Raw genomic sequence first — 24,961 nt, 5'->3', positions numbered from 1 at the left:
TCAGTCACAGGCTCAGAGGTTCCTCATTCTTTTCATTTTGTTTTGTTTTGCTTTTGTTTGAAGCTTTTTTTTTTTCTTTTTTTTTTTTCTCTTTTTTTTGTTTGTTTGTTTTTAGCGTACAGCTTTGGGCGAGTCACCTCACTTCTCAGCCTCAATGTCCCCATCTGGACAGAAGAGTGATGGCTCGCCCCTACCTAACAGATGGCCATTGAGGAATTAAATGCAGTAATAGATGAAAAATCCTTCCCATGGTGCCCAGCACACAGTAGGTACCAGCCTGATGGATGCTGGTATTGGCTCATGCCATCGTGCACCTGCTTGCCAGATCCACCTCCTGGTTTGCGAAGGGAAGAGTGAGCAGGTGAGGGGCCTGGCAGACCCCAGTGGACATGCGGGCTCCTTTTCCCTTTCCCACACTCCCTGGCCCAAGGGCAACAGAGCCAAAGGGCGCTGCTTCTGAGAGTAGACATTGTTCCAGGGGAGGTGGCCTCGCTCTCAGGTTATCACCCACGGAGGAATGTGGGCACCATCTCGCTCTCACAGGCCGCCCCACCCTCTGCCTGCATTCCCACTCCCACAGCCCTCTGTTCCTCCCAAGCTTCATTCCTGCCTCCGCCTCATCTCCCTGTCCCCCCTTCTCCCTCCGTGGGAGTGTCCAAGCAAGTCTGAGAACAACACGTCAGAACCCACCCTCCCAGGCACCTGGGTGGCTCAGTTGCCTTCAGATGGGGTTGTGATCCCGGGGTCCTGGGATCAAGCCCCACATCGGGCTCCCCCTGCTCTGGGGGAGCCTGCTTCTCCCTCTCCCTCTGCCTGCCACTCCCCCTGCTTGTGCTCTCTGTCAAATAAATAAATAAATAAAATCTTTAAAACAAACCAACCAACCCACCCTCCAGTCCAAACAACCCCACTGGGGGTGGGAAGGTAGGGGAGGTCAAGACCCTCCATATCAAGTTCAAGCAATTCCTCTGCCTGGTGGACCTCCCATGCCAGCCACTTTCTCTTCTCTCTGAGTTCGGGCGGCAGATGAGAGATCCAAGCTAGAGGCTGACAGGGTGAGTACGAATGGTTTTGAATCAACTGAACCAGCGCTGTCGACGCCAGGTGGCAGAGCCTCAGAAGCGTGTGTGACTAAGGAATATTCCTTTTCTTATCCAGGTGCACGAAAGAAGGACGATAGACCAGAATAAGCAGCCAGCAGCTTAATAGGCACGGGGATCGATGATTTCACATTAGCAGTACGGGGCAGGCAGTGGGGCAGGGAAGAGAATGGCAGGAAGAGGCTGGGGAGAGCAACTGGGACCAGACGGTATCAAGGCCAGAAGACCCCAAAGGATGACAGGTGAGTCCTACCCTCCTTCTAAGGTGAGGAAGCAGAGGCCCAGGGAAGTCAGGTGAGTTGCCCAGGTTTTCCAGTCATCAGCACCAGGGGTCCTTCTCAAACTTGGGGCTTCTGGTTCCTTCTCCAACGTTCTTTCCCCACACTAACCCTACCTCTCCCTCTAACACAGCAGACACATAATACCGGGGACCAAGGGAGGCATGAATGAAAAATGCACATTCCCCACTTTTGAGCACCTCCTGCTGGGTGGGGGACCAGAGGAGGCAGGCTGTGAGCAAGGCTCCAGAGGGGTCCAAGCAAATATTTGGGGTCCTGGGCAGCTCCTGAGAAAAGCAGAGTTTGAGCAGATCCTTGAAGAGATAAGCAGGCCTTGGGAGGACACGTATCAGGGGCAGGTAATGGGGGCAGTGGGAGTGAGGGGCTGCTGGCCTGAGGTCGACAGCAGGCAGATTCCTAAAGGCTATGGGCAAACAACCCTCCTTACAGTTCAAGACCAAGGTCAGGGGCGGCTGGCCAGGGCTGAATCCAGCACCCTGCCAAGCACACGGTCCTCGTAGCCATGTTCTAGGCATCTGGGGTCTGGCTGCTCCTGGGTGGCCTGGGGTGCAGGAGAGCAGGGCCGAGGCTCCCTCCACCCTCCCTCCGGCAGGCTCCAAACACGCCCTTCCTGTTGTGACAATTCTGTTCTCTGTGCAACTGGTTCCAGCCTGCGGCTGGGATTTCAGATTGTGGCACGTGTGCTCACTGAGGCCGACCAGAGTATCACGTGGGCACCAGGGAGCGCCTGTCCGCCCGCCCGGCAAGCCAGGCCTGGGTTAATTACAGGTCACGGCATTCGTGCGGTGTGTCCACAGTGGCACCCAGCGCCAGGCCCTCCCCGGGACCAGGTCTTGGCAGAGAGCCACCACTCCCTCATTTATGGGTCCATCAGCCTACAATGAGCACCTACTGGGGCAGATCTCAGGCTGGACACCCAGGGAGGGTCCAAGGGCTTCACCCTGGCTTCTCCCAGCCCCCAATAATCATCATGGCTGCCACCCAAATGACCCCTTTCCATGGTGTCAGGCCCCATGAGTGTGTTTTATATACAGCCACTCACATCAATCCCACTCTGCACTTGGGGAAACGGAGGTTCGAGAGGTAAAGTGACTCGTTCAAGGTCACACAGCTCTTGTCTGGCTCCCAAAGCATGCCTTTCACACTCCCCCAGACCATGCGGAGTCTCTCAGAAGAGAGGGCACAGAGAGAGCAGAGGCTGCCCCCCTGGTCCGGGAGTCTGCCTGAGCTCTGGCTTTGGAGCTCTGCCAGACATCGGAGGCGGCTTCCAGGCATTTGCTCTGCGGTGCTCTCTCCAACTTTCTTTCTCTGGCTCCTGCTGACTATTCCTCACCAGCTGATGGCTAATGTGCCCTCCCAGACAAATACCGCTCCTCCTTGGAGGCCCTCCTCTGGATGCTTCCAGAAGACCTCCCACATAGCCCTCTCCCTCTTTGGAAACCGCTTTCTGACAACACAGAAGTCGTCTCCTGCAACTCTCCTGCTGTCTTCATTTGTCAAATTGCAGGTTGGGCACTTTTTAAAAAAAGTCCGTGGGCCTTCCAGCCAGATCCAAGGAGCCAAGCCCATGCCTGACGGTAGGAAGCAGTCCAGGAATAGATGTAATCCTCCCAACTGTGGGGTAGGATTATCCTCCCCATTTACAGATGAGAAAAGGGAGGTTCAGAGAAGTGACAAACCTAGCTCGAGGAAGGGAGGAGTGATGCCAAGATCTGCAGCAGCCATTTCTTCCCAACCTTTGTGCGTGTGAGAGCCCTTCTCCATGGTGGGCCCAACCCAGGCCTCTCAGAACCCCATAGCCCCCTACCCCGGGCTCAGGTACTGTTTGCCACCCAAACCCTTGATGTGCAGATGTGTAAATCTCTCGCCTACAGCACCGGGCATGGTAGGAAACTCAGCCAAAGCCCCTGGAGCTCTTTCTGTGGCTCAGGCCTTTGGGGAGAAAAAGAGAGGAACCACATAGAGGGGAGATACGCAGTCTCCAAAGGAGGAACATCTTCAGTGCCATAGAAAAAGTGATTTTTTTTTTTTTTAATGAGTAGACTTTTTTAGAGCAGTTTTAGGTTTACAGAAAAACTGATCAGAAAGTACAGAGTTCCCACCTGGAGTGCCTGGGTGGCTCAATTGTTGGGCGTCTGCCTTCCGCTCGGGTCGTGATCCCGGAGTCCTGGGATCGAGCCCCACATCGGGCTCCCTGCCCGGCGGGAAGCCGGCTTCTCCCTCTCCCACTCCCCCTGCTTGTGTTCCCTCTCTCGCTGTGTCTCTGTCAAAAAATAAATAAAATCTTAAAAAAAAGAAAGTACAGAGTTCCCACCTATCCACAACTCCCCCTCCAGAGATTTCCCCACTATTTACATCCATATTGGTGTAGTGCATTTGTTATAGTTGATGAACCAACGCTATTACTCACAAAAATACACAGTTTGCAGTAGGCTGCACTCTGTCATACATTTGATGGATTTTGACCAATTCATAATGACATGTGTCCATCTTACTGTGTCATACAGAATAGTTTCCCTGCCCTAAAAATCCTCCGTGCTCCACCTGTCCCTCCCGCCCGCCCTCCAACCCCTGGCAACCACCGGTCTTTCACTGTCTCCATAGTTTGGTCTTTTCCAGAACGTCATGGAGTGGAACCACACAGTAGGTAGCTTTCTCAGACTTGCTTCTTTCACTCGGCAATATGCATTTACGTTTCCTCTATGTCTTTTTTGTGATTTGATAGCTCATTTCTTATTATCTGTGATAATATTCCATTATCTGGATGCAACACAGTGTATCCATTCAGCCTCTGAAGGACATCTTGGTAGCTTCCAAGTTTTGGCAATTATGAGTAAAGCTGCTGTGAGCATTCATGTGCAGGTTTTTGTGAGGACCCAAGTTGTCAGCTCGTTTGGGTAAGTACTAGGAAGCGGCAATATATATATTTTTTTCAATGGGCAATCATTTTGTATTTACCGACTCTTGTGTCATAGAACTGTGAGATCAGAAAAAGCACCTGTGATCAATTTGGTTAAATATGTGTGGAGTTATATGAAAATGTTTGAGGCCGTCAGAACCATATTCAAGCTGGTGGGGGGGAGGCAAGAAGGGAAGATGATGCAGTGTGGGGGAGAGAGATGAGCCTAAGGTAAGTGTGGAACGTCAACTGACTTGCAGGGTATAGTCGCCGAGGCCTGAAATGTCAAGGGCAGGCAGAGGAGGGGGCAGGTGCTGCATCAGAAAATGGCCTGGCACCTGGGTGGCTCAGATGGTTAAGCATCTGCCTTCGGCTCAGGTCATGATCCCAGGGTTCTGGGATCGAGTCCCACATGGGGCTCCCTGCTCAGTGGGGAGCCTGCTTCTCCCTCTGCCTCTCTCTCTCTCTCTCATGAATAAATAAAAATGAAATCTTAAAAAAAAAAAGAAAGAAAGAAAGAAAATGGCTTGAGGTCTCAAGGACATGGTGTTTTAATTGGGCCTCAGGAAAGGGCAGGATTTCAGCAGGGGGGGAGGGGGTGCGGTGCAGAAGAGCATGCCAGGTTGGGGGAACACAGCCTGAGCTGTGGTCCTGGGACAAGACAGTGCATGGGCCTGGGGGCATGGACGGCTGGGAAGGGGGTGCCTAGAGGTTCACCTGTATTTGCAGACGGGAAAGCCACTCTAGGCCAAGTGACAGGCCAGGCCGCATGCTGGTGGGGAGCTAAGGCTCCAAAGCTCCTCTCAAGCTAAGGGGATTCCCCGGTGGCTGTTGGTTGAGATTTGCCATTTGTCTTGCTTCCTTTCTTTCTCAAAGCCTTTCTCTTTGGGCTCCCTTGCCTTGAGCCATGAGACACAGCACCCTCCTGGCCGGAAGAGAGTGTCGTATCACCAGGACACACCCCTCAGTTTTTCTGGCTGTGACTCAGCCTTAACCGGGCCCAGCGCTCAGCCAGCCCCAAGTTCACCCTCCCTTGGCACCCGTCCACATCCTGGCTCCACCAGCCAGGGTGCTCTTCCCCAGAGCCAGTGGGTGGGATCTGGAACCTGCTGCCCGGTGGATGGACAGTGGGAATGGAGGAGGCAGGACCCAGCCACAAAGATCATTGCCACTGAGGAGAGCAGGAGAGCAACGTCCTGGCTGGTAGGGATGAAGGTCACCCTCACGTCACCACACACACTGAGCAAACAAGGAGGCGGACGCTGAGAGGTGAAGGAGCTGAGAGCACACGGCAAGTGAGTGGGCAGGGATTCTCCCAAGGACTCGGATTCCAGAGCCAGGCTTTGAAGTCCGGTCTGCTGAGCACCAACTAAGTGCTGGACGCTGTTGTGGGCACTGGGGATGCCATGGTGAGTGAGACGACCCCTGCCCTCACGGGGCAGACCTGCGATGGGGGAGAGGCATATTCCACAAATCAGCCAGCGAGCAGAAAATCCTCTCCGTGCTGGCCAGTACCCAGGCTGGCACATGCCCGCTGCTCGCCTTCCTCACCCTGCCCTGAAATGGTGCTCTCCTCTTTTCCGGAAGCACCAGATCAAAATTCTAGGCCACCTCTGAATGCTGGGACAGTGCAGCACGCACCTTCAGCTGAGGGGATTCCTAGAGGCCCAGAGGGAGAAAGGCCCGACAAGCCACCTGCTCCAGCCTTCTCAATGCTGTATCCTCTCTACCACACCCCGGGGAGTGGTACTCTCTCTAGGACAGGAGGCTCACTACCTCGTAAGATGAGCCATTCCAGAATAGGCAATGCTAACAGAAAGGCCCTCCCTAAGCCAAACTGACATCCACCTCCTCATTTCTTCTGCCCTCTGAGACACCTCCATGACATATCCCATTACTTATGACTCCTCTTCACGTACAGCCCTTCAAATACTTTGTGGTACCCTTAAATCTTCTCTTCTTAAGAGTACATTTCCTCAGATTTTAAACCATTCCTCAGACACTGCCTGGCCTTGCTCTGGCTTGTCAATGCCCCCAAGGCCTGCTGCTCGACACTGTCCAAAAATGCTTCACCAAGTGACCATCGAGGACATGCAGGACAGAATGTCACCGCGACCTCAAGTTCTGCCTCATCTCAGCCTGAGGATGGATGGCAAAGGCCCGGGCAGGAGGAGCCACACGGGTGGAGGGTGAAGACAGTCACAAGTGAGCTGACACCTGAGTCTCCTCGGGCCAGTCATCCAAGTGTCACTTATCCAGTGCCTGCTCTTGCCAGGCCAGTGCCAACTGAAGGCTGGGGTGGCCCTTGCTGATGGCTTTGTGCAGGAGAAAGTAAAGAAGCAAGTAAACAACTGATTAAGATAATTCCAGACAGTGATCAATGCTTTGAAGCAGACAGAAGGTGATAAGAGACTGTGGCTCATCAGGGAAGGATGGTCAGGAAAGCTGCTCTAAGAGGAGAGGGCCAGGCTACTCCAAACGGTGAGATGGAGCCAGCCTGCAACGAGCAAGGGGGAGAGAATTCCAGGTAGAGGGGACCACCAGTGCAAAGGCCCTGAGGCACTCAGAGGCCACTGTGGCTCCAGCAAAATGAGCAGGTGCAGAAGGGAGAGGGCGGTGGGAGACAGGCCAGAGAGGTGAGGAGCTCGAGTTTATTCTAAGTGCCAGGGGCAGTTCCTTTGGAAGGCATTAGGCCTCAGATATGATCTGACTTCTGCTTTATACTTTAAGAGAAAGGAGAGACCAGTGTAGACAAGAGCTGTCAGTAAAGGCTTCATGGAAGAGCCAATGAAACCTTCCACCACAGAATTAAACGTAAGTCACCATCTCCTACCAGCAGCGACAAATGCATCCCTTTCATATGGCTTCTCTCAAGAAGACCTACGCACGCTCCATAAGCCCAGGAAAAGATGCTCCACATCATTAGTCACCAGGGAAATGCAAATCAAAGCCCCAGGGAGAAGCCACTTCACATCCACGAAGATGGCTGCCATTAAAAAGACAGACAGACAGTGCTGGTGAGGACATGGGGAACCGCACACACTGCCAGCGGGAATGCAAAATGGCACAAATCTGCTTTGCAAAATAGCTTGGCAGTTTCTTAAAAAGCTTATTCACCTGTGATCTAACAATTCTACTCCTTGATATCCACCCGCGAGGAATGAAGACCGCGGTCCGCGTAAAGACTGTGCATGAACACCCAGAGCGGTGTTACTCACATGGCTCAGGAGTGAAAACGACTCACTGGCTGCCTGGTGGGTAGACACCGCGTGGTCTCTCCACCCGCACGCTGGGATACCGTTCAGCAGGAAAAAGGCATGAGCTGCTGGCACACGCCGGAACCTCAACAACATGATGCTAAGTGAAAGAAGCTAAACGCAAAGACACACGCAGGGTAGGATTTACATGAAATGTCCAAAAAAGACCAATCCGTAGAAACAGAAAGTAGGTGAGTGGCTGTCAGCGGCTGGGACTGGGAATGGGGAGTTACTGCAAACAGGCACGAGGGATCTGGGTGGGGGACGGAGGTGTTCTAAAATTGGCCTGTGGTGATGGTTGTGCAATTCTGTACATCTGCTAAAAATCACTGAATTGTACACTTAAAATGAGTGTTGATGGTGTGTACATCAACACAGCTGTTCAAGGAGGTGCTTTCTCCTCCAGCACCCACTGGATTTTATGCTCCATGATAGCAGGGATGGGCCCATTGTTCTTAGCAAAGTGTCCCCAGCACCTAGAGCAGCGAGGCACACAGGGAGCATCAAATAAATCTGGTGGAATGAATGAATGAAGCCATTAGAACGATAATCTTTAGTTGGATGCGCCGCCCTGGGGAGGCTCCCTCCCACTCTTCTCTCCCTCATCTCCCTACTTGATCCCTCTACACAGCTGATCCACTTCCTCGTGGGTCTCCCTGCCATGCTGCGACCTTGCACTACCAGATTGCGAAGTCCCAGGGCACCCCTAGGTCTCAGCTCCGTGACCCCAGGCAACACTCACCCCTGGCCTCCGAGAGATGCTGCATCCTGCCTGTTTCTGTGGGCTAGCCTGGGTCGGTACCGTACCGACCGGAAAAAATCCACCTATAACTGGACCCACACAGTTCAAACCCGCGTTGTCCAAGGGTCTACTGTACTTTAGTTAACTTGATTTTACAATGTTTACTTAATTCTACTTTCAAGGCTCAAACCCCTTTCACACATACACCCCCTGCTGGGCAACTGAGAATTGCTCCAGGCTCTGAAACTCTTCCTCCCAGGTGTGCAGAAGCCACTCCCCCACCCCCCCACCCTCCCACCTGCCCTCCCTCCGTGCCCAGCCCGAGTTCACTTCCTCAGCTCTTCACTGCTGTGCTTCCCTCCAGCCTCTTCCCACCTCTATCATCCACCGAACCACCTCCCAGACTCACACCCCTAAGAACACCAATCTTGTCACTCCTCAAAAACATTCAATGGCTCCCTAGTGCCTATGGAACAGATCCAAATTCTTCAGCCTGGTATCCCCAACATCCTTCACAATATGGCCCTGAAGCATCTTTCTGAAATTACCCCTCACTATTCCTTCCCCCGCTTTCCATGAAGTTTCCACTCATTCTTTAAGGTACAGCTGAAGCTGTTCCTCCTCCAGGAAGCCACCCCAGATCACCACCACTGGAGCATGTGTTGCCCATACCACTTCTCTAGCCCTGAGCCTATGTTGCATATGCCTTGTCTTTACAAGAACCAGCCTGTGGGGCGCCTGGGTGGCTCAGTCGTTGAGCGTCTGCCTTCGGCTCGGGTCATGATCCCAGGGTCCTAGGATCGAGCCCCGTATCGGGCTCCCTGCTCGGCGGGAAGCCTGCTTCTCCCTCTCCCACTCCCCCTGCTTGTGTTCCTGCTCTCGCTCTCTCTCTGTCAAATAAATAAATAAAATCTTAAAAAAAAAAAAAAAAGAACCAGCCTGTGAACTCCTCAAGGGCAGCCACCGAGTCTTAAAAGATGTCGCAAACATGTTAACTAGTGATCTGGCGCTTTCACAGCCTTTCCTTCCTCCTGATGGCCACGTGAGGTAGGCGGGCACAGATGGGGAAACAAAGCTCAGAGAAGCTAAGTGACTGTCTCGCAGGCACACAGCGAGCGAGCAGGAGGGCCTGGAGAGAGCTGGTTCTTCTATCCTTGTTCCGCTACCCCCTGCAGTCTCCCTGTGCGCTTCCCACATCCCAGACCTTATCTATGGAGAGTGACAGCCAATGTGTGTCCATTATAATCTTTCACTTCCGCCCCTGGATCCTGTCCCACTGCTATAGTGACCTGGTGTTTCTTTGTCCAAACAGCCTCTGCAGCAGACGGCACCCTGGGCTGGAAAGAGCTGGAAGTCACATTTGCCAGGTCCCAGTGGAACCCCTGCCCTTCAGCAGCTGTGTGACCTTGGGAAGCTCCCCCACCCCCAGTGAGGGACTGGGCAGCATCCCGTGGCTCTCCGACTAGGTGCTGGGATATTTGGTATTATTATTATTTTTTAGTAGGCCCTTAAGTCTTTGTGAGAAAATGCTCTGTAAGCTAAGTAACCACTCAGCTGCGTCCCCCCAGTAAGGGGGGTGTGGGGCTCCTGCGCAGAGAAGCCCCAGGCCAGCGAGGCCCTCGCCTGTTCTTCCCTCACCACTCGCCACCTGCCACACCGGCTGAGAGAAAAATGGGTTTACGTGTTCTCCAAGATTAAACAAGGCCTCTGCCGACCCAAGTCCATCTTAACCCTTAGCCACATGGCAACGATTGAAATCCGCCATAGGAAAGCCTTACACAAAGTTCTCGTGTTCTCCCCACCAACACTGGAGGGGCCACCGCCCGTGGCCTAGAGGGAAAGCCACCACGGCAGCGGGGGGTGCTCGGCAAGGGGGTAGGAAGGACGTACGGGGTGTTGGCCGGGTGCTGGGGGGACCAGGGGGCCTGAGGAGGTGGGGCTCTGCTCCGGACTGGGCGCTGTCAGGAAGGGGGCATCTCAGTAACCCTCGTCCAGGGGCCCCTGGCTGGTTCACTCGGTACAGCGTGCGACTCTTGATCTTGGGGTCGTGAGTTCGGGCCCCACATTGGGCATAGAGTTTACTGAAAATAATAGTAATAATAATAATAACCCCTAGTCCACAGGGCCTGCAGCAGGCTAGAGCTGGGTTTGGTCATTCTGTGGCCGGCGCGACGTTCACGCTGTCGTCCGTGTTCAGTGATGACCAAGGGGTCTTGTCTTTCTCTTGATTATCCGTCAGAGTGATATTCCGTGTCTGCGTGAGGACACCAAGCTGTGAGGGCCGGGCCCACCCCCGGCTGCCAGGGCCACTTTCTATTCCTCGGGGACGATGTCAGAGGTCTCTCCAGCTGGAACAGCTCCTGGTGCCCGCATTTTAAGATGTCTTCTCCTCACCACCGGCCAGCTGGCTGTGGACCACCCAGGCCAGCAGGGTCTACGGCCTGGGACAGAATGAAAATGAGGCAGCTGCAGGCCTCTGCTCTGTGCGGGGTGGGGGTGGGGCACACCTGGATCTCGGTGCCAGTCCAGCTCGCTGTTCCAGCCAGAATGGGAATCAGGCCTGCCCAGAGTCCTCAGCCACGACAGGAGAGCCCCCCAGCAGGAGAGAGCCCCCACGGTTCCCCCTCCCCAGGAGGCATCTGGGTACCAGCAGCTGACCCTTCAGGTGCGCTCTTGGGAGAAGCAGCTCCGGGGAGGAGGGGGGCACTGGAGGCAGTGAGGGGCGGGGGAATGAGCGGGCGCAGAGGTGACACTGGGGACCAAATGCAGGAGACAAAAATCATGAAGACTCAGTTCCCTCCTGGAATTGGAAGGGGCGGGGGCACTGAGAAAGGCCCTGAATTGGACACCAGGGGCACAAAGCACCAGTGGCGCGAGGACTGGTACGGGGGGAGTCCCCCCGGCCCATAACAGCCATCATATGCACACATAGTGATCACTTTACCAAAACCCCCCAGAAAACTCTGGCTTTCTCCGAAGCATCTGACTTGGCAGGACTGAGGTGAGAGCTAAGCAGAGAACCGGGGCTGCTCACGGCTGGGCCCGGGGCCACCAGGTGGGGAAGTGGACGCCTAGGAGCGGGGAGGCGGGAGGTGTGCCCCTTCTCCAAGGACACACTCCAGACAATACCCGTGCTGCGAGCCTTCATCGTGAGGCTGGGTGGGCTGAGGCGGCAAACCTGACAGAGGACGAGGTGGGTCACCGGTCCCCAAGTGCGCCAGGCCCCGGGACCTCTCGCTTCTCCTACCCCTGTACTGGTTTTCTAGGGTTGCTGTAACAAATCACCACAAATTAGGTGGCCTGAAACAACAGAAATTGATTCTCTCACGGTTTGGGGGGCCAGGGTCCGAAATCAAGGTGTCGTCAGGGTAGGTTCCTGCTGAGGGAGGATTCCGGAGAGAGGCTGTTCTTGCCTCTCTTCCAGCTTCTGGTGGCCGCCGGCTTGCTTGGCGCTCCGTAGCCAGGGGCTGCCTCACCCCCGTCTCTGCCTCCGTTTCCACGTGGCCTTCTCTCTGTGTCTGTGTCCTCTCTTCTGATAAGGACACCAGTCATTAGGCCTAGGGTCCAGCCTAAACCCGAGATGACTTCACCTTGAGATCCTTAACTCATCATGCCTACAAAGACCCACCTCCAAATAAGGTCACATTCTGAGGTGCTGGGCTGGCATGACTTTCGGAGGGGCACTCTCCAACCCACTGCACCCGCCAGGAAGTGTCGTCGTGGATGTCCCTTGAGGCTGAGGTTCTGAAGAGGACGTCCCCGCAGCAGTAGACCCAGGCCTATGTGGCTCCGGGGGCTAGTCAGTGGGTGTCCGTTGCTCCAAGGAAGCGGCCGCTGCCATCCCCAGGGCCACCATCCTGGCCAAGCCTCCGGTATCCTGGTGCAGATGGCCGTGAGGGTCCCACTGGCCCCTGCCATCATAGTTCTGGGGGGCACACCTGGTCCCCTGCCCAAGGGCTGCTGCCAGTGGGAGTCAGTGAGGCCCGCCACCCCTCCGCCGGGGCTACACGGCCACCAGGCCGTCTGCCCGGCCACCTCTGAAGCCCCATTCAAGCTACAGCTTCCTCGCCCCTGAACCAGGCTTTGCTCAGGAGTTCGCCATCTCTGAAGATCCACCCGAGGACCTAGAAGGAGAACGTGGGCTCCGACGGGAGCGACCGGGCAGCAAGTTTACATGAGAAAAATCAAGGAAGCTAAACTTGAAAATTAAAAAATAATAATAATAATGTGGACAAGTGGCAGGCAGGGGAAGCCTGTGGCTCCCTACAGGGGACACCGCGGTCCCCCAGGTTCTGTTTCTGCTCAAGGAGCGCCAGCCATGGGGGGCGGTGAGCAGGGAATGGACCGCTTTGAACGCTCCCAGGCACAAAAGTATGGAAATGCTATTTTTAACCTAAAAGTATGTGAGATACAACATAGTTCAGGCTAGGATAAATCAGAAGACATACTAATACATCATCTTCCCAAATGAGAAACAGGAAATAAAATTGGATGATGCTCCTATTGCCTCACCAAGGATCCTGAAATGCCCGCGGGCACTCCGCTTGGGCACTGCACCTATTAAATGACACAGCGGCCACCTTGTGGGTGCCTGGCCGCTGAGCAGTACCAGGTGCTGAGCAGAACCAGGTGCTGGGCCCAAAGACAGGCCGGCCAGGGTCCCTGCAGCAGACCCTCAGCTGCCTCCCTGGGCCACGGGAGGCTGACAGCCTGATGCTGGGGAGACCAAGGGCCAGGTGGCTGGGAGAAAGCACCACCCTGGTTGGCTGGGAGAGGCAGCAGAGCTCGAAATGGTACTCAGAGGAAGGTGGACAGGCCGGGGAGAGAAAAGTCGGGTGAGTCTGGGGCTGGCGGACAAAGCATGTACAGAGGGCCTCCTGAATCCTCCCAAGGAAAAGAGGCTTTGTCCTTTGGGGAGTGCACTGAAGAACTGCTGCACACTGGGGAGAAATGGCCACAGGTCAAAAAAAAAAAAAATCCTACTGACCTGAGGTTGGGGCCTGACTGGGTGGGAAGGGGCTGCAGGCTGAGACCAGTGGGGGCTCCGCAGGGGTCCGGGGGGAGGCCCAGGGGAAGAAGGAGGCTGAATGAGGAGGCTGTCACAAGGCTTAGGGACCCTGGGGTGGGGAAGGGGAGACATTTAGGAAGACACTGTGGTTCCCAGCTTGAGCACCCACCAAGGAATACCGGGGGAGCAGACCATTTGAGAAGCAGGCAAATGATGAATATGCTCTGGAAAAAATCAAACAAATCAAACAAAAAAAGAACCATTGTGAAAATGACCCTCAGACTTTGGGAACCCGCCCTTCCAGCCCCCTTCAAAAGGGGAAAAAACAATCGGAGCTGACAAGAAAGCAGAAAGTGTCATCCTGGACGATTCCAGAGGGGGACCACTCTGAGATGAACAGCGTTTATAATCCATGAACTTCTGTGGCCTGCTTTGGACACCGCACACTTCCCGCCCCTGTGTGTTCTGGAAGTATTCAGAGGAAACATCTGCCCCAGAACATGACATGACTAATATAACAGTCAATATTTGACAGAAATCTATTTAGCAGACACTCACTCTCACCTAGCAACCCGCTGGTCGGCAAACTAACAACTTCACTCCCTACGTGCCGGTGTTGCCCTTTGTGCTCAGACTGAGGTCAACATTCCCAGCCAGGGACTCCACCCTGCTCCCGGATACACGGAGAACAAAACGAAAACATGACTGAGCAGCTGGGTTGTAGGACGTAGTGGGTGGAAGAGCCGTGTGTGGGAGCCAGGGGTGGAGGCCATCTGTCATGTGGATTACGTGGATTACACCCCTCCTGGGTCAGGGGACGCAGGTGGAGCCATGGTGTGAGCGGGGCAGGCCGGACCCGGTGCTGGGCACTGGTGATTTCTGAAGCACATGTCATTAGTCCCCTTCCATACACCAGGAAGCCAAGGTCCAAAGATCCACTGGACAGCCTCGGGACAAACTAATAAATGGCAGAGCCAGGCTTCAAGCCCAGGTCTGACTCAAACTCAAAGCCACACCCGCCATCAACATTAGACCTCAAATTAGGGGCTGCACAAAAGGCACATCCAAATCAGATCATTAAGGTGGAACAGTCTCGGGCTTAAAGTGAACACTGCGGACAAATCCCCTCAAACTGCAAGTCATTCGGACGCTGGCTGAATACCATTTGCGTTATACCTCCTCACTTTCTATCCTACCGCGTAAAAGGCCCTTTTCCCCAACTGGCAGTGAGACGTTGTTAAACACAAGTGAGCACACAGATGCCTGAGACAGGACATATAAACCTGATGTGTTCACGCACAGGTACGAGAAAGACCCCTGTCTGCTATGTCCTCGGCACACCATCAGGAGAACAAAATCCTATTACTAACATTGTAACAACAAGCAAGTGGGAGTTTTTTTGCTTTTTGGTTTTTTTTTCAGGTGGGGAGTTTTTTGGGTTTTTGGTGGTTTTTTTTTTAAAGATTTTATTTATGGGGCGCCTGGGTGGCTCAGTCTTTGGGCGTCTGCCTTCGGCTTGAGTCATGGTCCCAGGGTCCTGGGATCGAGCCCCACCTTGCTCCCTGCTTGGCGGGAAGCCTGTTTCTCCCTCTCCCACTCCGCCTGCTTGTGTTCCCTCTCTCGCTGTGTCTCTCTCTGTCAAATAAATAAATAAAATCTTTAAAAAAATAAAATAAAGATTTTATTTATTTATTTGACACAGAGTGAGAGAGAGAGACAGAGGGAAAGAGTGCTGAGCAGGGAGCCCGACGCAGTACTCGATCCCAGGACCCTGGGATCCTGACCTGAGCAGAAGGCAGACTCTTAACCTACTGAGCCACCCAGGCGTCCCTCAGGTGGGGAATTTTAAAGGTAAATTCAAGACAATGACTGAAGCATGAGTGAACAGTGTCAAGTATGACCATCAGGAAAAGGCTCTTACTAAAAGGAGCCCGCGTCTCTGAGGTTACTGGCGTGCATCAGTCACTCCGTCCAACTGACTCAGGGTTTCCCGTATTTTTCTCCACTTCACTCATTTTTGTCCAGGGTGGCTTCACGTCAGCACACCACCCCAGGAGCTGGTCCCGGACATGGGCTGCCAACAATGCTTACCTCTGGTCTGCAGCAAACCCAAATGCTGACATCAGATAAGCCACACGGCGGGGACTGTCTGGGCTCATCTGACAAGACTCACCTACAAAACCGAAGTGACAGGGGCGCCTGGGTGGCTCAGTCGTTGGGCGTCTGCCTTCGGCTCAGGTTGTGATCCTGGGGTCCTGGGATCGAGCCCCGCGTCGGGCTCCCTGCTCCGCGGGAGGCCTGCTTCTCCCTCTCCCACTCCCCCTGCTTGTGTTCCCTCTCTTGCTGTGTCTCTCTCTGTCAAATAAATAAAATCTTAAAAAAAAAAAAGAAAAGAAAACCGAAGTGACAGCCCCAAGACAAAGGCCTCTGTAAGGATAAATTACTGACACACATTTCTAGTTGCCAGTCTTCCTCAGAATCACAGTCCAGTTAGGGACTGTACCCAAATAGCTGTCGGATTAAATACCCTGCTTTCTCACAGCAGCTTGACTCTGTAAGATGGTCAGGTTTCATTTGTAAGTCAGCGCAGTATTTTTAAAACGTGCACACCTCGTAATTAACTAAATCGCACGCTGAGGCTGTTACTCTCTGCGGAAAGAGCGGCTTTCGGACATTCGTGAATCAGTTCTTCCAGCCCTGATGAGCCAGAGATGGGGCATTGGGATTTATAGAGGTTCGGTCTTCATCCCCATTCCTGTCACACAGTTCCTAAAACCCCTGTCATTTCATTTCCAAGAGCGACAGGGACAGCCTTTAAATGTTAGGATATTTAGTTTTGTTCCCAGTTCCTGAAATAGCTCCAGATAGTAAAGGAGAAATGGGCGTCTTCTGTTGTTCCTAATGAGCCCCTTTCAACCAAGCCAGTTGGTGCTAATGGCTGCCCAGTGGCTGGGGGCTCGCAGGTAGCCTGACTGGCTGCCAGGGGGACCACCCAGGGATCAGAAGGTGGGCCCTTCCAGCCCCACCCCCCTAACCTCTGGGGAGGAGGTGGGGCTAAAGGTTGAATCAATCGCCGATGGCCAATGATTTCATCAACCGATACCATGTAATGAAACCTTCATAAATCTCTTCGAATATGGAATTCAGAGAGGTTCCAGGCGGGCCAACACATGGAGGTGCTGGGAGGGCAGTGAACCCAGGGAGGGCATGGAAGCTCCTCACCCCTTCCCCCATACCTTGCCTTCTGCATCTCTTCCATCTGGCTCACCTGAGTTGCATCCTTTGTGAGAAATTGGTAATCGAGCAGATAAATGGTTTTCCCGAGGTCCGTGAGCGGCTCTAGCAAAGGAATCAAACCCTCGGAGGGCCTTGAGAAGGAGGTGCTGGGAACCTCCAACTTAGAGCAGGTAGGTCAGAAGTACAGGAGACAACCTGGATTGGCTTCTGAGGTTATGGGGGCGCAGAAGGGCCGTCTTGGGGGAACTGGGTCCTTCACCTGTGGGATCGGACGCCAGCTCCAGGCAGATGGTATCGAAACGGAGCTAAATCGTAGGACACCCAGCACCAGCCAGAGGAGCGCAGAATGGCTCGGTGTGGGGAAAATCCCCACATGTCTGGTCTCAGAAGTATTGTGTGAGAGGAAAGGAGAAGCAGGGCATCTTTCCCTCTTAAGAGACTCCTTCACCTTCCAAAGAAATGCCTTTATTTATTTACAGGGCTTAGGAAAGGGGAAAAAAGCTCTAAAAAAAAGGAAATTTCAAAATAGGCCCAGGTGCAGTGAGTATCTGGCAGGGTCCAGGTTGCAGTCTTTTGCGCCTACTGGTGCTCACTTCCAGGTTGTGAGGACAGTTCTCCCCGAGTCTCGCGATCGGCCCCCTTTGGGCCCCAGTGATTGGCCCTGTCGACTTCTCAGGTCAGCCCCATCACCCTGCGCCAGCTCTTCATCATAGCTAGAAACAGAGGAACATCTTCAGGATTTGGCCAAGCAGGGCCACAGAGCCATAGTGTGGCAAATCCCACATCGCCCAGGGAAGCAGCCTGCCCCCCCACCCCCTGCATGTATCCAGCCTGCCAGCCCCCAAACCCTGCCTGAGGCCACAGAGCATACAGGTACAGCCTTGTTAAATTACTTCTGTGAACTGTCCCTGGCTCCTGCAGTTGACATTTTATGAAAGCTTCCTACCAGATGGAAGTCGGCAGTGACCCCAAAGGAAACACGAAGGGGACACCAGGGAGGTGAGGGAGAAGACTGACGTCTGGAAATACTTTTATACACAGCATCTGTGGGCAGGTATGACTGACCCCATTTCAGATGGGGAACGGGGTGTGAATGACCCCCCCGGGGTGAGGGGACCAGGACAGGGTGGGCAGTTCACCCCACAAGAAAGGCCAGATCCAGCCTCCACCAGGGGAGACCTACCCGGCCCCTCCCCCATAACATTTTCCCGCCAGGCCTGTGCGGTGTGAAAGCATGACCCTGTGTAGGAAAGAGAGCCTGGGCTTTTGCCTCAGAAAGGACAGAGCTGAAACCTCAGGCGCCCCTGCCCGATTAGGACATCTGGGTAGTCCCTGGCCTCTCCCGCCACGGTGAGCCCCTCTTAGGGGGTCCATGAGGCTGGAGAAATGGCACTGCACCACCACCCGCAGGGCCTGGCAGGTACAGCCTCTGGCGATGGGGTCTCCTATCCCCAAGGTGACTTCCCATCACCCTCCTGACTGACCCCCTACTTCCTATCTGAGACTTGGGAGAGGTTTACTCAGTGTCCTAAGGACTGTGGGATCAAGTAAAACCCAAGACTTCAGATTCCTAATTGGGACCTTTTCACCCTGTGGATCAGGAGTGTGAAAAGCATTTCTGTTCCCTATTAAACCTCCTTCCTAGGTATCCTTTGGTGGCCACGCCCTGACTGGGGATCCTCTGTTGTAAGTGGATGTTCATGTCAAATGCAAAAGGTACGAAGATGCTCAGTTATGTTGCTTTAGCTGAGTTTTGCTGACTTCTGGAAAAGGGGTATTTCTGTTCTACATTTATTCCCAGAATCAGAATCTGCAGGTTGAGAGTGGTGTGGGAGAGAAGCTTCTGAAGCTGAAGAACATATTTTCTGCGTTGTGCTTCTGCTGGGAAACAGGGGGCCGAAAGGGAAGGCAAGGAGGAAGAAGGCTGGTTTGACGACTGTTATCCACACGACAGTTTCCCTCTGCTGGAATGGCGATCAGGGCAACAGGTAGGGCCCTCCTCTCCCCCATCTCCTTAGGGAGAGATGATGCTGGAGGGAGGACTCCCCAGGAACACTGGAGGTTCTGCCTGTGGGGGCCCCTCCTCACCCCAAGGACTGCTAGAGCCCCTGGACTCCCTGTTCACATGTTAGCACCACCCCCATTAGCACTCTGTTGCTGGTTCTGTGTCTACATCGCTGACCTAAGGACTGCAGTGACCCCATTTGTCTGGTTCACAGTTAGCCCCAGCACCTCATTCCTGGGTGGGTGTGCAGTAAGAATCTACTGAATGATGGGGGCTGGGGGGGGAAGGACCACACAGGGGTTACCAGTCTCACTGTGCATGTGGCAAGCAGCTGACATCTGGGACACGCTATTCCCAGGGGTGGTGCTAATGTGGAGGAGAATCAGGCAGATGGTCTTCTAGGGCCCCTTCTCATTCTAGCAGGCTTCACTCCTGCTAGAATGACAAGCAGATTGCAGTAACCGGCAGGGTTCAGACAGTAGTGTTTTATTTATTTATTTATTTATTTTTAAAGATTTATTTATTGGGACGCCTAGGTGGCTCAGTTGGCGTCTGCCTTTGGCTCAGGTCATGACCCCAGGGTCCTGGGATCGAGCCCCGCATCGGGATCCTTGCTCAGCGGGGAGCCTGCTTCTCCCTCTCCCTCTGCCTCTCCCCCTGCTCATGCTCTCTCTCTCTCTCTCTCTGTATCTCGGCTTCTCCCTCTGCCTGCCGCTCCCCCTGCTTGCGCGCACTCTCTGACAACTAAATAAAATCTTTAAAAAAAATTGATTTATTTAGAGAGGGAGAGTGAGTGGGGGGTGGGGCAGAGGGAGAGAGAGAATCTCAAGCCGACTCTGTGCTAAGCACAGAGCCGGATGCGGGGCTCCATCTCACAACCCTGAAATATGACCTGAGCCGAAATCAGGAGTCGGATGCTTAACTGACTGCCACCCAGGCGCCCCTGGACAGTAGGGTTTTAAAGGCTGGACGAGTATACCCAGCACATTCAGACCTGAGCCCTGGAGGCTGCAGGCACAGAAGGCCAGGCCTCATGGCTTGAAGGCCAGCACAGCGATCAGGGCAACAGGAGTGCCTACTTCTGGGGGCCAGCACCAGTGGTTGACCTTGGGTAGCGAACTGGCAGCCTGGCTTGCTGCTCTGGCTACTGGCACACTCTGGAGACCGCTGTGAGCGCCCCACGGGAGGCAGAGCACCTGACGCGGTAGAAAGTCAGGGCCCTCCCTCCCCGCGCAGCCAGCTACTGCTGCAAGAGGCCGTGGCTGTCAGCCAACGGGATTCCTGACCGTGAGGTCATCCGAAGCGCTAGGGAGGAGGCCTGCATGGAAGCGCCTGGAAGCTCTGCGCTGGAGCCTTCCTGACTCACAGGAGCGGGCAGAGGGCGGCTGAGTGGGGGCGGGGGGGCGGGTGTGTGTGTCACCTTTCTGTCTCGTCAACTAACAGCAGTGAGGCTCTGACCTCTGGGTCTTTAACCGGAAGTGGAGTGTCTACCGCCCTCCCTCAAGGGCCCCACGGGCTCCCGACTGCCCAGCCTGCCACCACCCCGGCTGGATGAAGACAGATCCACCAAGTCCCTCACGCTCCTGGCAGGAGGCAGGACTCCTCCACATACTCCGCCCCCCTCTGCCTCAGAGGCCGTCAGGGCTCAGCCCCTGTCTCCTGCACGTCACCCTGCCCCTCCCCCACTGCCACCCCCAGAGGCTCCGGACACGCCCCAGTCTGACCACCCCCAAGCGCTTCCTCTGCGCACTCAGAACTCGCCCCTCGCCAGCAAACCCCCGAGTCTCCACCTCATCCTGGAATGTCCCCTGCACCTTCCTGCGCTAAAACCCAGCTCTCCCTGAAGACACTGCTTCCCTGCAGCCCCTCCAGTGGGGGTGCTTTCTCTCCTACCCATCATGCCCCTGGGCCTGGAGGGAGCCCCCCATCTCCAAAACCTCCTTCCCAGGCCAGCAGAATCCATCGCCCGCCGTGGGCAGTTAGCTGTAACCTAATTCCTTACCATTCAGGCCCGCGGCTCACAAGTATTAGCCGCTGCAGTGACCAAACAGGAGACCCCAATTCCCTGACCCTGTGCCCCCCCATGACCCCGTCCTCCTCCCCAGCTCAGGCCCATTCCCACGGCCCCCGACCTTGTCACGTCCAGCAACCCTGCAAAGCCCGGACTGCAGACACTCCCTCTGACCTCTGCCTCTTCTTCCCCAGCTCGCTTTGCTGGTGCCCCAACCCCAACAGCCCGCAACCACCAGGACCTCCGGTGCCCTCCCACCCCCTCGCACTGCCCTCCTCTCCCGCCCTCCTCCTTGCCCGACAAGCCCCAGGGCTGGTCACTTCGCGCCCTCTGCTTACCCTGCACTTAGCCCACTTAACCACTGACCGTGGCTGGAGGAAACCACCCACCACGCTGAGTGGTCACGCCTGCAGCTCCCCACCACCGCCCCCGGAGGCCCCCACGCTTCCCTTCGGAGTTGACCCTCCACCCTCCCCAGTGCTACACACACACCGGGGCCACGCCCGGCGTAGGCGGGGAGGTGGTCAGCCGTGGGCTCTGGAGCCCGGGGCCCCACGCCAGCAACGCCGACCAGCCGTGGGCCTGGGACCTGTGTGCAGCACGTGACCTTCACGACAAATGCCCTTTGTTCTCTTGGGACGTTACACGCACATTTTTACTTTTACAGAAGGACTAACGTGACCCTTACTCACGTCCCTCTTCCAGTCTGGGGCACTATTTTCCTCTTTCCTCCAGCTCCCCTTCCACACCTCACAGCCCACGGTAGCCGCATCCACGCGGACAAGCTAACGCGCGTCCCTCGCGTGCCCTTTTCTGCAACGTGCTTTCCTCCCTCGGCCTCCCAGGCCCCACCAGAGCTCCTGGGCCACCCTCTATTCCACGGTTTGAACCAACAGTACGTTGCTCAACCACTGTCCCCAAGAGGCTCTCACGCTGCTCCCACTTCCTGCCGCCGCCAACAGGCCACTGTACCTCTCTAAACCTTGTTTCCGCTTGCGTGAGACGGGGCTAATGACAATACTGACCTCAGGGGGTCGCTGGGGAAATGAGGCACTCAGCACAGTTCCGGGCATGTGGGCAGCCCTCAGCTGTCAGCGATCATCATGAGCATTCTCGTCTCCCCAACTCCGGAAGACTGCTTGCATTAGCGATCTCCCACCTGCTCCCACCTGCCCCAGCGGCTCGCGTGGTGCCCAGCAGGTGGCAAACACATCATCAATATTGATCAAGTAAAAGACCCAGACAAAGGCCTAGTTTAAGACCCGTTTTTCCGCTACAACATGATCTATCCTATAACATCATTAATAAATGAAATGCTCAGCCCAAACAAGGCAAGTCCACACACATGCAGACAATCCAAGTTGGGTCCTGGCTCCCCTCAAGCTGAAACACACAAGGACGGCTGCCCAGTCTGCACACAAACTTACAGAATTTCGTAATTGCCGAGGACTTCCTTCGGGGGTGACTTGTTCCATTTACAGTCTGGAATCTCGCCATTAGGGACTGCAATATTGAGGGTGTCGTTGATCAGGTTATACTTAAGGATTCGGTCATTGGCAGTGCTGGAAGTGAGAGACGGGGACGCATTCACCTACGAGAGGAAAGGAACCGTGTTGTTCACTTGGATCACAGATTCCTGTGGTGTGAACACACGCACTGCTGAGGAAAACGCCCACTACCACAGACTATAAGTCAAGCTGTCATTTCATACTGCTCATATCTAATATCGTCCGGTACTTTGTATAGGAAGCATTTTAGGATCTGCTTCCATTAGCTATTAGATGAAATATAAATAGTATTGAAAACAGGTTGGGATTATGACCTGCAAATCACTTATCACACAAATAAAAATGTTAAGTGAAGGGGCGCCTGGGTGGCTCAGTTGCTTAAGCGTCTGCCTTCGGCTCAGATCGTGATCCTGGGGTCCTGGGATCGAGCCCCACGTTGGGCTCCCTGCTCAGCGGGAAGTCTGCCTCTCCCTGTGCCCCTCCATCCGCTCGTGTCTTCTTTCTCTCTCTCGCAAATAAATAAAATCTTTAGGAAAAAAAAGTTAAGTGAATGTAGATCATAAACATAACTTCAGTGTCTACCTATGTGATGAGCTCTGTCCAAAGTATTGAAAGCCCCCCCGCCCCAAGCTTTGCTAGAATCAGTGAACCAAATCACCCTGACCAAGCAGCATTTTGGGGTTGAAAAAGTAATGCCCCCCACCTTTAAGTAATCTCTATACCCAACATGGGGCTCAAACTCATGACCCCGAGATCAAGAGTCGGATGCTCTACCGACTGAGCCAGCCAGGCGTCCCCAGTGGGCCCCTTTTTGGCAAAGAGAGTAATACCTCACCAACAAAGCAATATTCTGCCAAATGAGAAACCCATCCGAAAGACAGAAAGTTAGTCCCATAAGGCCCCCGAGGAGCTAAGCAATGTCAAAAGTCCACAGGTTAAAATGCAGTCATCGGCTGTGTGGAGAGTCCCACAGGCCCCGAGTCACCACCTATTTACTCTTACTTTAGGCACAGTTGTAATGATCTTGGTTAGCTGTTTCCTCAGGCTGTGGGAGAGTGGAGGCAGCAAGTGTTCAAGTTGTTTAGGTTTCTCCCAAACAGCCAGACTGTCTCTATGCTGCTAGCAAGGTAGTTAATGTTCAGCAGTAAAAGGTACTGTATGAACCTCAGGCGCCCTTGGAATTACTATGCTAGCGGGGCGCCTGGGTGGCTCAGTCAGTTAAGCGGCTGCCTTCGGCTCAGGTCATGATCCCGGGGTCCTGGGATCGAGCCCTGCATCCGGCTCCCTGCTCAGTGGAGAGTCTGCTTCTCCCTCTCCATCTGCCTGCCACTCTGCCTACTTGTGTTCTCGCTCTCTCTGTCAAATAAATAAATAAAATATTAAATAAAAAAAAGGAATTACTACGCTAGCGTATCATAATGCCAGGATTATTATAAATATGCTAAGATTAAGATCTGTCATTATGTTAGAAGTATTATTCACAATTATGATCTAGCACATCAAGGAAAGTTTGACTTCCATTCAAGTTACTCTGTTTAAAATGGAAAAAAACACTCTGTAGCACAATGGATAGTGTACTGGACTTCTAAAATGGAAAAAGAGAATGCATAAATATTTTATATATGCATCTGCAGATTTCTCTAGATATCTACATATATCTCCATGCATGCACGCACACGTACACACACCCACACACCCACACACACGCAGCTTTGGCAGTAAAAGAAGTAACCTGGAAAACACTGTTCTGGAACAGTTTGCTCTCTGATGACTTGGCTCTCCCAGCAGCTTCCTGTAAGGGCTCCCAGTGAATTTCCCTACAAGTTGTTGCCACTCACAACTTCCTGTTGAGACTCCGCTTTCCTGGCTCAAAATGGGACTGAGCTAAAAGGCTTGAGCCATCTACCTCCACCGGTGCTCAGAGGCACACGCAGGGAAATGAACCAACGGAACAGATGGCCCGCATTGTCATGGCGTGTCCAACCCTGTGTCCCCTGAGGCCCGAGCTCCTCCATCTGGCCACAAAGCAAAGCGGGGCAACCCCAGCAAGGCAGGCTCTGGGTCTCGGGCATGCATGCCAGCGCCACTGTGGCTGAGGCCAGCATCACCCGGGCCTGTCACCAGAGAAAGGGTGTGAGCACCTAGGCCAGCCACCGCTGCATCCCGTCCATGCCTGGAAACAGGCAGATGAATCCACTCCCAGACTATGCCTTGGTCAGAAAAAGATAACATCCCTTATCTCTGGACCGTATGCTACCACCTCCCACAGGCTTCCGGGTCTGGGAGATCCTTTCCTGAATGGGAACAATGTCCCCATGAGGACAGGGCAGGGCCTCCGGGACACGATGCTTCTGGAAGCACCTGGGAGCACCAGGGCACGGAGCTCGTCCGGACGAGGGAAGCCGGCTCCGTGGGCTGGATTCGCAGGTGAGAGATCGGGAGTGTGCTCACTGTTCAGCAGCAAGCTTGTCGCACCTGACTATCTGTCCCTGTTACATCTCATCGGCCGAATCTGCTCCAGTCCTGCCGAGCCTGAGGCAGGGCAGGGGCAGCTGGATGGGCGAGCAGCCCCACGGGCTGCAGCAGCGCGGTTACCTCAATCAGCCAGGGCTTCAGCTTGTCGTCGACGATGATGTCGTACCCATAGCACTCAAAGCAGTGTTTGTCATTGTTCATCACCGGCTGCAAGAGAGTAAGGGGTGGCTTGGACGGTGGCCTCAGCAGGGCCCGGCCGACACCACTACCTCGGAGGCGCGGGCGGCCGGGCGGCGGGACCTCCTGGCAGTGCTGGGTGCTGGCGTGTGGGGGTCTCACTGCCAAGACCAGCGCGCACCACCTCCGCCCCTGGTGCTTCCCTCCATCCCTCCTGGTTCCTCCTCCTCCTCAGCTCAGACA

The 24,961-nt window shown here is 54.4% G+C and overlaps 1 protein-coding gene across 5 annotated transcripts in view; it reads right to left on the bottom strand.

Moving 5' to 3' along the window:
* Positions 1-16,971: 16,971 nt before the first annotated feature.
* Positions 16,972-24,961, bottom strand: part of TTLL1 (TTL family tubulin polyglutamylase complex subunit L1) — a 31,180-nt gene continuing 23,190 nt past the window's right edge. For 3 of the 5 annotated variants that reach the window (XM_054506758.2, XM_064590513.1, XM_064590512.1), the window contains 3 exons: positions 24,662-24,748; positions 21,986-22,149; positions 16,972-17,255 (listed from right to left, as the gene is read on the bottom strand). In XM_054506758.2, coding sequence (XP_054362733.1) covers positions 17,132-17,255; positions 21,986-22,149; positions 24,662-24,748 — 375 coding nt within the window. In that variant the 3' untranslated portion in view covers positions 16,972-17,131. The remainder of the gene's footprint in view (positions 17,256-21,985; positions 22,150-24,661; positions 24,749-24,961) is intronic. The other 2 variants (XM_045872380.3, XM_045872379.3) reach the window with 1 other exon arrangement.

The sequence above is a fragment of the Mirounga angustirostris genome, unplaced genomic scaffold, assembly GCF_029215605.1.
Source record: "Mirounga angustirostris isolate CCGP_5_RB_7025 unplaced genomic scaffold, mMirAng1.0.hap1 SCAF_5, whole genome shotgun sequence".
NCBI classification, from domain to species: Eukaryota; Metazoa; Chordata; class Mammalia; order Carnivora; family Phocidae; genus Mirounga; species Mirounga angustirostris.
This window is presented reverse-complemented; position numbering and strand designations above follow the sequence as displayed.